The sequence below is a fragment of the Suncus etruscus genome, chromosome 20, assembly GCF_024139225.1.
Source record: "Suncus etruscus isolate mSunEtr1 chromosome 20, mSunEtr1.pri.cur, whole genome shotgun sequence".
Classification (NCBI taxonomy): Eukaryota; Metazoa; Chordata; class Mammalia; order Eulipotyphla; family Soricidae; genus Suncus; species Suncus etruscus.
Window position 1 is genome coordinate 13039497 of NC_064867.1, and position 10900 is coordinate 13050396.

At 51.3% G+C, this 10900-nt stretch overlaps 1 protein-coding gene across 1 annotated transcript; it reads left to right on the plus strand.

Moving 5' to 3' along the window:
* The first annotated feature begins 2715 nt into the window (after positions 1-2715).
* Positions 2716-7980, plus strand: EOMES (eomesodermin). Its single transcript, XM_049766055.1, has 6 exons — positions 2716-3590; positions 4642-4796; positions 5403-5524; positions 5982-6140; positions 6225-6286; positions 7028-7980. Exons 1-6 carry the CDS (start codon positions 2716-2718, stop codon positions 7764-7766), a joined length of 2112 nt encoding a protein of 703 aa, XP_049622012.1. The 3' UTR covers positions 7767-7980.
* The last annotated feature ends 2920 nt before the right edge of the window (positions 7981-10900 follow it).

The following is a 10900-nucleotide window of genomic DNA, read 5'->3' on the forward strand; positions in this document are numbered from 1 at the left end:
TTTCTGCATAGTGGAATAAAGTTTGGATAAAACTAGTTATCTTGGGGGGGGGTGTGATAGAAACTGCAATTCCTGCCCCACGAATCAATTCTAATCCCGACTACACATACCCTGCCTAAATTTAAGAGTTGAGGAGAACTCAGGGCGAACCCACTAGCTCTCCAGAGCCTGCTCTGAGCTGGAATAAAAGCAATCCTTTCTGACGTGGTGCGGGGGGACAGCTGGCCCGAGTTACTTGCGCCAGAGTGGGTCGGAACGATGCCTGTTGCCTCCGATGGCACTCTGCCACGCGCAGCGCTTCCTTGGCCACCTCGAAAGCAGTTTGAAGCGATCCCAAGACCTTTTCTCGCTAGGACGAAGCCTGTTCAGAACTGCCTTGTACCGCTGGCCACCCCATCTCTAAATAACGTGAGATGAGATGAACCTCGTCCTCCTTTTCCCAACAACATCCTATCACTCGGGATGTTGGAGGCCAAAGTGAGGACACCTGGAGTCGTCGCCAGGACACACACACACACACACACACACACACACACACACACACACACACACACACACACACACACACACACACACACACCCCTTGCCTACTGCAGCTACGTGTCCACTAGCCCAAGCGTGTGGCTCTTTCCTTGAGCTCAGGAAATTTCCACGTTGAGATTCACCAAGTGTACAAGAAAAGCTCCAAATCCTAAATACTTGAAAATTTTATTTCTTCAAGACCTCATCAGGTCGGAATAAAACCAGGGCTAGCAAGGTGAGAGTAGATGATGGGCTGGCTGATCAGAGAATCTGGTCAGCCCCTAACTAAAACTGGGGGACTAAAGACTAAAAGAACGAGGGCTGTGAGCGCCCTGCTCCAGAGTGGCAGCAATCGGCTCGTCTGCAGCTGTGGACAGAACCAGGGAGGCCACTGCCCCGGTATTCCTAACGCTCTCCCTCTTCCTAGGCTGTGCCTTGAGGACCCTGCAAACTTGCTCAAGCTCTTTTCGCCACCGGGTGAATTTAGTAAATGCCCCAGATGGTCCAGTGCATTGAAGACGTCCACGGATATAAATTCGGGAAGTGGCCGAGGTCTGCGCCACCTCACTTGGGATGGAACGCCTTGGGGCTGGCCTACCCCTAAAGCGCGCCACTCCTCAAATCCTCATCTGCTGGGGTCGAGGACTTTCCCGTGTGATCGCGGAGTTCCGACATCTCAGCCGGAAAATAAATGCGCTCCCGGAGCGATGACAAATCGCGTCTGTAATTGCTTATTCGCGGCGTATCTTCGAGCTTTTTTTCTATCATGCACGAAATTTGCCCACCGTCCTCTCGGAAATAAGGAAACAATAAAATATGCCCAAGCCGCTCTTGGCTCCATGGTTTGCAGAAACACGGGGAGAAACGAAACGAACGGGCAGCTGGGGGCAAAAGCGCTGAATTCAGCATCAACCTGCTTATTTCACTAATTATTCTACCTTCTGTGTGCGCAGCCGGGCTGCTGAGAACCTTTGTTTCTCGGGGGTCAGCCCAACTGCAGATGAAGGGAGACCTAGGGGGAGCGGTGTGGATAAGACATTGTGGGGAGGAAAGGGGGATCTGCTCCCCCAAACGGGCACAAACGTGATGAGATCCTTCCTCCAAGATCCCTAGCCCTTAAGGGCTCCTGCTTCCGTGCTCCAGAACCGCCGAATGTACCCCTCACCATCCATCCCCGAATTCCCAAACCGAGAACAAGTGCACTTTCCACCACCGCTCGGTATAGACGAATAGAGTAGGTCCCGAAGGAAATAATTAAAGGGTCCAAGTGTGCCAGAGGCTAAAGAGACCTCGCCCCACCTGAAGAAGGGGACGTGTGTCTGGACTAAAAATTCCCGAAGAGGGAAGGAAGAGTCGTCGCCCTCCTTTCCTCCCCCTCGCTCGGTTCCATCATCCCGCATAGCCTTCTTTCCCTCCCCCCCCCCCAACAACCTTTAAACCGCGCTCCCGCATGAATTCCCAGAACAGAGCCCCCAAAAGAGCACCTGGGAGCCCCCCAACCCTGTTCCCCTACACCTCCAAGGACGTACTGACAAGCGAGGCAAATGTCACAGCAGGACCCCCGACTCTCAAAAACAACCTGGGATGGAGTGGGGTTGGGGGGGGGAGAGAGCGAGAAATATCAGACGAACGGAAAAAGCAAGTCGCAAGCGACTTGATCCAATTAGTAATTCCCTAATTGAATTAGTGTCACCTCCACCAGCCAATCGGAGGATCGGGGGTGGGGGGGCTGCGAGGTCCCCGAAGCCCCTCCCTGGCCGCGCGTATATAAAGCAGCCAATGACAGCCTGCAAGTTTCCAAGTGGTCAACTTGCCCGGGCCTTGCCAGGAGAAAGAGAGAGAGGGCAGCGAGGCTCTGCCCTGAAGGGTGGATGGGACCCAGACTGGAGCCTGCTGTGAGTGCGGGGGGGCGGTAGGAAGCGGGAGAAGCCCGGCCTGCAGTGGAAGGGAGAACTCTGGGCAGTTTCCTGCAAGGCCCGGCCTGCCTGCCAAGTCGGGGCGCCTGCAAACCCCGCGCGTCGGCTTCGGAGCGCGCCCGCGCGCGCGTGCGGCCAGGTGGGCCAGCTGCTGCCGGGGACCAGAGGGGAAGTCACCTTCCCCTCGGAAGAGGGCGCTGGCTCCCGCACCCCGCCTTTATTATAAGGCCCCCCGGAGCCGAGGAAGCACCCAGCTGCCGTCTGGGCTGGGCCGAGCATGCAGTTGGGCGAGCAGCTCCTGGCGAGCTCGGGGACCCTGCCCGGCGCGCACTTCTACCCGCTGGAAGGGGCGCGCGGCGCGGGCGGCGGGGGTGCGGGCCACCTCCCCGGCGCTGCGCACTCGCCTCCGAGGCTGGACCTGGACAAAGCGCCCAAAAAGTTCCTGGGGGGCCTGTCCTGCGACGCGGGGAGCGGGGAGCCCGGCTCGGGGGGCCCCGCCACCATGCTCGGCGACGCGGACGCCGCCGGGGAGGCCTTTGCGGGGGCCAAGCCGGGACCCCCGGACGGCCGCAAGGGCTCCCCGTCCTGCGGGGAGGAGGAGATGCCCTCGGCCGTCGCTGCAGCCGCAGCCGCGGCCGCCGCTGCCGCCGCCGCCACCGCGCGCTACTCCATGGACAGCCTGAGCGCCGAGCGCTTTTACCTCCAGTCCCCGGGGCCGCAGGGCTCCGAGCTGCCCGCGCCCTGCTCGCTCTTCCCCTACCAGGCGGCGCCCGGGGCTCCCCACGGGTCCGTGTACCCGGCCCCCAACGGGGCTCGCTACCCCTACGGCTCCATGCTGCCCCCAGGTGGCTTCCCCGCCGCCGTGTGCCCACCCGGCCGGGCGCAGTTCGGACCCGGCGCGGGCGCGAGCGGCGGCGCGAGTGGCACCGGCGGTGGCACCGCCGGCGGCGGCCCGGGAGCCTATCAGTACGGTCAGGGGGCTCCCCTTTACGGGCCTTACCCCGGAGCAGCCGCGACCGGTTCCTGCGGAGGCTTGGGGGGCCTGGGGGTGCCCGGCTCCGGCTTCCGTGCCCACGTCTACCTGTGCAACCGACCTCTGTGGCTCAAGTTTCATCGCCACCAAACCGAGATGATAATCACCAAACAGGGCAGGTGAGCGAGCTCGGCGTGGGCCGAGGGGGTGCGGGGGTGCGGGGCCAAGCGCGTGCATGGGCCCCCAGGGAGGCCGGGTCGTGCCAAGGGGGTGCCATCCCGTCCGCTGCGCTCTTGCATTGGAGCGAGGTTTTCCTGCATCCCTCTACGAGCGTTTTCCCTCCCGCGCCCAGGTGCAGAGATGTGAAAACTTCTAAATGCTTTCAGAATCATCCCAGTGACCCTCACCCTGCTGAGGTGGGCAGGATCTGGAGCTGGGCTTCCTAAATCCGCTCGCTCGGGTGTGCCCGATCCTTGCTTTCATGCATACCGGGTGATGTGCGCACCGGAGGCGCGCGGGTGCAGGAAAGCGCACGTGTTGGTCCCCAAAGCGCAGGAGTTTCCCGCAGTTTTGGGGCGCCAGGGGCTCCCCAGGGCACTTCCGGGAGCTGGAATGGCATTCTGAGTTGTTGATTCCTCAGTTCTGGGATTGGACTCTGGCTCGAATTCGGAGCATGAAAAAGAGTCCAGAAACTCACTTCAGGTGCCGGCAGCGATTCCTTCCGGAGGTTTTTGGGGTTGGGTGCCTGCAGGGGAAAAAGAAAGGGGAGATTGGCTGGGAGAGTCGCAGTCGGTTTGCTTTTTGTTTGCTTTTTGGTCTTTTTTTTTTTCTTTTTTTCAAGAATAGCTTTACATTGTTATGATTTTTTTGTTTGGACCCGTGGAAGAAAAACAATAAACATCTGAAAGGACTGATCATTAAATGGGGGAAGGGAGCAGAAGTAGTTGAGCTGAGGAAATACTGACTTTGGAGCCTGTCATTTTGGGGGAGGAAAGGGAGGAATTCTCAAAGTTGCCACTTCAAAATAATTGTTTTAATATAAATTAATGAGTCAATCATCCCTGGTTTCTTTGTATGTTTGTTTACAACTATAATATATAATGAGTGCCCTTTACTCCCAGAATTTGCTCGCTGCCCATCCTATCCGTGAACCTCACTGAGTATATATATATGGGCATGTTCTGGGCAGCCGTACTGAAATCCCTCATCCTGGTTCTGTACCCTATACAGGCGTATGTTTCCTTTCCTGAGCTTCAATATAAACGGACTCAACCCCACGGCCCACTACAACGTGTTCGTCGAAGTGGTGCTCGCAGACCCCAATCACTGGCGCTTCCAGGGGGGCAAGTGGGTGACCTGCGGCAAAGCTGACAACAACATGCAGGGTGAGGCGAGAAGAGGCCGGGAGGAGCGGTGGCTGCGGGAACCCTAGACTCACAGCTCACCCATAATTCAAGCACTTCCCCTTTCCCCCAGTCTGGGGCCTAGAGGTGTTAGCTGTGTTTCTTGGGGTTGATTGTTTGAGAAGGAGAATAGCTAAGTCAGGTTTCTTGTCTACCTACCAACTTATAGGACTCTGCCTCCACCCCCCCACACACACACACACCTTCGTTTGAGAAACTAATCGTCATAAACTTACCCCTAGCATTCTAACCATAACCCAAGCTTGCCTCTCCTGAGATTGAGTTTATTTTACTCACTTGATTCCAGCTACGTTTTAGCCGATTGTTCTCTTCCAGTTGTAGAAGGCCTTGAGTTGGCCTTAAAGAAGCCTCTCCTTTGGGGCCTCATTTTTATAGACTGAGGTACAGGTTGTCCAAAGAATATTGGAAGCACAGGGTCCCTGGCACAGCTATCTGGAGTCTTAGTTGTTCATAAAATATCTAATTTTGGGGGGATATTTGGGCTGTGTAGCACTTAAATCCTGTCTATCTCTCATCTCCAGTTTAAACTATAGAATTGAACTTGTGTTCTGTTTCATTTTCTCTTAGGCAACAAAATGTATGTCCACCCAGAGTCTCCTAATACTGGTTCCCACTGGATGAGACAGGAGATTTCCTTTGGGAAATTAAAACTGACCAATAACAAAGGCGCAAATAACAACAACACACAGGTAGAGTGACATGAAGGGTGTTTTCTGGCCACAGTTCTCTCTGTAAAGAGAGTTTTACCTGATAGCTTTGTCATTGTGGTTGTTACCAGTTTGCTCGCCCATTTCTAACTTTTTGGATTTTCTTCTGATCTTTTTTTATTTTCACTTTCTTAATGAATTTTCATAGTAGGGACCTGACTATTTGGAACAGAAATACTGAAATCATTGGGGGTGGGGAGAGGGAGCTTAAGAATCAAAAAGAAAAAAAAAAACCCTAAAAAGTATCTTTGCCTAACCTGCACATGCAGCGAAGTTCAAGTTTCACAAACAGCCATGAAACCATATAACATTTATATATTTAAATGGGACTAGAATAAAGAAATTTTTGGAGTCCCAAGAAATGAGTTGATATATATCTGTTGAATCTTTAAGAAGAGACAAGGGATATTTGGCAACTCTTTTTCTGTGTCATTTCCAGATGATAGTTTTACAATCTCTCCACAAGTATCAGCCCCGACTGCATATTGTTGAAGTCACAGAGGATGGTGTGGAGGACTTGAACGAGCCCTCCAAGACTCAGACCTTTACGTTCTCAGAAACACAGTTCATTGCAGTGACTGCCTACCAAAACACCGATGTGAGTGTTCCACGCGACTGCAAGAATCTCTAAAGAGGTCTGGTGCGATACAACACTCACCCACTATTTTTCTTCCCTGTCTAGATTACTCAGCTAAAGATTGATCATAACCCCTTTGCAAAAGGATTCAGGGACAACTATGATTCGTAAGTTCAGTTTTAATTTATATTTGCATGGCCATCTTGAACAGGACATACAAAATCAGACTCTTGGCTGAGAATATAATATAGAAAGAGCTTTCTTTCCTATTTTATTTTGTGTGTGTGTCTTTTTTGCCTTGACTAATCTTGCTTGAGAATATGCACAAAAGGAATTTGTTCATTTTTAAAGAAATGCAAGGGATAACAAATAGGAAGCTTTTTTTTAACATGTGAGTAGAGATTGGAAATGTTCATAATCTGCATTTATATACCTTCCTTTTCATTCCATCTAACTTTTTTTTTATCCCCACCCCCTTCTTTTTACATAAGAAAAACCTGCAACTAAGAGGATGTCATTTTTACAACTTCAAGTAGCAAGGCCCTGCAAATGCCCTTTGAAATCTAGGATTTCTAACTCCGGGGCCAGCATTCCTCCATCACACTGATGGGAGAGGATTGCTTTGAGATCTTCAAATTCTAGGGATTGCAGAAGTGCTTTTTCTATATGAATGAATACCCAATGCTGGGGAGGAAACCTTCCTTCCATGGTTGAAAACCCTTCCCCCATCTGTGATTCAAGAGACCATCACTAAAGTGGACCAGTGCATCTCCTGCCTCCCTTCCCCCCAACAGACCAGTGCTCCCAGTTCAGAAAACCATCTATGTGCAAACCTTTCTCATTTCCGGGAGGTGGTTTGTTTGGGGACAACATTGGGTTTTTTGTAAGTGTTTCTCTTTATATTGTAGCATGTACACCGCTTCCGAAAATGACAGGTTAACTCCATCTCCCACGGATTCTCCTAGATCCCATCAGATTGTCCCTGGAGGTCGGTACGGCGTTCAGTCCTTCTTCCCGGAGCCCTTTGTCAACACTTTACCTCAAGCCCGATATTATAACGGCGAGAGAACCGTTCCACAGACCAACGGCCTCCTTTCACCCCAACAGAGCGAAGAGGTGGCCAACCCACCCCAGCGTTGGCTTGTCACACCAGTCCAGCAACCCGGGACCAACAAACTAGACATCAGTTCCTATGAGTCTGAATATACTTCTAGCACCTTGCTCCCATATGGTATTAAATCCTTGCCCCTACAGACATCCCATGCCCTGGGGTATTACCCTGATCCCACTTTCCCTGCAATGGCAGGGTGGGGTGGTCGAGGTTCTTATCAGAGGAAGATGGCAGCTGGACTCCCATGGACCTCCAGAACAAGCCCCCCAGTATTCTCTGAAGATCAGCTTTCCAAGGAGAAAGTCAAAGAAGAAATTACTTCTTCCTGGATAGAGACACCACCTTCTATCAAGTCTCTGGATTCCAATGATTCGGGAGTCTACACCAGCGCTTGTAAGAGAAGGCGGCTGTCTCCTAGCACCTCTAGTAATGAAAATTCTCCCTCTATAAAGTGTGAGGACATTAATGCTGAAGAATACAGTAAAGACACCTCAAAAGGCATGGGAGGGTACTATGCTTTTTACACAACTCCCTAGAGAGGTATTTTAACCTCCTTGTGAAATTAGCTCATATTTTGCTGATGGACTTGGTGGTGGTTTTTTTCTTGTTGTCTTCATTGCCTAGGTCGCCAAAAAAGAAGTTAGCCTTCCACCTTGATGCATCCTGTTTTGTGCAATTCTCTAAAAGAAGGTGCCAAAGCTTTTTAATTGCTGCAGGTAACTGAAACAAACCTTGCCACTTTTTTGTTTCTTTTTTAAAATAAAGACAACGGAAGACGTAAAAGTGATTTTTTTTTTTAGAATTTGAAGGTTGTTCTAAGGTTTTGGATTATTTATTGGAAACACTAAACTTTCGAGAAGAGTCAGGCTGTGGTGAAGAGTGAGTGCTGAGTGCTATCCAATGAGCTGAAAGCATTAGTTTCATTTCTGTTTGTAAATCTATAGGCAAATAGGAACCCAGAGTGGTAAGGTCTTTTGCTTCTGGAAGACAATGGCTTGGCCTTAACCTTGAGCAAGGGACTCCTTGTTAGGGACAAAAGATGTTAGTCCTGAGAGGCAACAAACCAACCACAAACAAACCTTGTGAGGTTGTTGGTTTTTACCTGGTTTGAATTGCCTACCTGGTTTTTTTAAACAAGCCGTGTCTGCCGTACAACAAGATGGCCTCACTCGTCCACTTCTACTGTTTGCAGGCACTGCCTGTAGGACTTGAAAGGCCAAAAGAGGGAATTACCCCCCAAAAGAGAATTTTAAAGTGTACAGTTGTGTGTGTTTAGATACACTGTAGAATAACATGGAATATATTGTACAAATAGCCTACATAGGTGTTTGAGATTATGTAAAATCGGTGCTTTGGCTTAGTAAAGAGTTTGCAAATCACCTAAGGACAGCCACAGTGATGGGGATAGTTTCTCTCACCATCCCCACGCTATTCGAGAATATTCTGTTGACTTCTTAGATAGTTAAGAATGTACTCAGCTACTCTGTACTAATTTGAACCATGTTTAAGGAAACTCCTCGCCATTTCTTCCTCCTCTTTCACCACCAGCCCCACTCCCCAACTTGGTAATGTGAAGAAATTAAAACCTGATGCCACAGTTCCTCTAGGCTTTTTAGAGATCTTGAATTTTTATGTACAGCCTTAGTCATTTTTAATAAATGTGGTTCATTAAGGGAACAGGCATAGAGCTGTCTTCTGTGTTGTGGGTTTTAATACTTGTGTGAAAAAGGTTGTTGTTGGTTCCTCTTCTACCTTTCTCCAACATAAACATCATCCCACAGTCCCTTCCCCCTCAAAAGAAGACTAGAATCTCAAAGTGCGCACAGTGGGGGGGAATGCTTTCGTTTGCCTTCTTTCTTTGGGGATGAATGGGGCCGATTTCCTAACGCCACTGGGTAGTCTGAGCAATGGGTATTGGAGCTGAAGTGGGGGGAAGGGTTGGTCACTAGAGATGCAAGATTGTCCACTGAAAGCCAATTGCAAACTTGAAAATCCACTCCCCAATCCCTGCAGTGGCGTTTTTGTCCCGCGGCTACTTAGGTCACTCGGCTTCCCCTAGACTTATTTGGGGCCACCCTTGGGCCCCAAATACACCCTTGGGGCGGTAGAGAACCCCAACTGGTCTTGGGGTCTCCAGGAGTGCTTCATAGTGTGTGTGTGTGTGTGTGTGTGTGTGTGTGTGTGTGTGTGTGTGTGTGTGTGTGTGTAGGGGTCTCTGCAGCTAGCTCAGCGGATTTGGTATACCACGAAAGGTGCACCGTACGTGCCACCTTGCAGGCTCTCTCCTGGCTTCGTCTTCATCTTCGCTGCAACCACACGCCCTGGCTGGGCCGGGTGCCAGTAGGACTGGAGTGGTCTAGTGACTGCGACCGCTGCTCTTGGCTGCATTGGCCTCCGGTTGCCCTTGGCCCATTTCTGGGTGGCTGGAGGGCTCCATCAGAGATTGTGCAAGAGGGGCTCTTTGTGTCTCGGCGTCTCCCCTCTTATCAGCAGACGGCTGCTGCCGGGTCTTGTAGCCCTGCTCCAGGCCCGCCCCGGGTAAAGGTCTGGCTGGGAGGGTCTCTGGAAACCGCGGGCTGCGGAAATGCAGCTGCTAAGAGGATTAAGCTGCTGAGAGGCGAGCAATCAGTCCGACCCCCTTCCCTTCCGTGCCCAATTAAGGCCACGGGGAGCAGGGTTCGCGCCCGCCTTCCGACGTCCATCCCGGCTGCTCCACCCCGTCTGGATGCACCCGCCACCAGCTCGAACGGGGCCATTCCAACTCGGTTTGGCAAAGCCACTCCTAGTTGCAGCCGGATTCTAGATGTCATACGTGGAAAGGTCAGTCTAGGGGGAGAAATCACCCCCACCTCCCAGCTCCACTCCCCCTTCTTGGACACACCCTGTCCACGTCGGGGAAGGGGGTGGCATTTGGAAAGGGCCTTTGGGCAGAGTGGCCTCCAAAAATGCCACGCGTGCCCCTCACCGCGGGGATGAAGCCTGGTCTATTTGGGGGTCCTGTATATTTTTGAGCATCCAGTAAAAAAGAACCTGGTACTTGTGAAAAAGTCCCTCCCGGTGTTTAATAGAAACGTAAGTGGCTGAGTGGCCCCAATTAACACCTTGTGATAAGGCATTCCTAAGTCGGAGTGTCAGACACCAAATTGCGAAGAGATGTATCTAATTAATCCTCCTAGGATGACACCGATAAACAAGCCTCGATTTAAATAAAGATCAAGGCCCCGGCGCCCCGTTTGTTTACATTCTCCCCCGGGGTCCGGCGTTTGCGCCCGTGCCGGCTGCGATCCAGGGCAGGCTGGGGTGGGGTGTGGGATTGGGGGATGTCTGCTGGCTCGCTCGAGTCCGCGTCACCCCCATTCTTCCCCTCCCTTTCCTCCCCCACCAGTGCTAAAACAACCCTCAACGAAAGAGGAAAGAGGAGGGAGGAAAAGAAAGACCCAACTCTAGGTTGGAAAAACTGTTACTTTCCATGCGCGCCCATCACTACTTTGGGGTGGTTCGTTCCATTTGCTTTTTCAAGGCAAAATGACACTGGTGGGTGGGTGTGTGTGTTGTTTAAATGACTGAAACCCAACTACAATCATGTCTGTAATCAAGGTGCTTAAATAAAGATATCTTAAAAATTAAATAAACACATAATTCAATATAAAAAAATAAAGGCAAAAATGAA

Bases quoted from the DNA above. Each gene is read 5' to 3' on its own strand.
- EOMES (XM_049766055.1), top strand. From the start codon at position 2,716: ATGCAGTTGGGCGAGCAGCTCCTGGCGAGCTCGGGGACCCTGCCCGGC. The intron at 4,797-5,402 runs GTGAGGCGAGAA...ATTTTCTCTTAG, and splicing joins AGCTGACAACAACATGCAGG to GCAACAAAATGTATGTCCAC. The intron at 6,287-7,027 runs GTAAGTTCAGTT...TTTATATTGTAG, and splicing joins TTCAGGGACAACTATGATTC to CATGTACACCGCTTCCGAAA.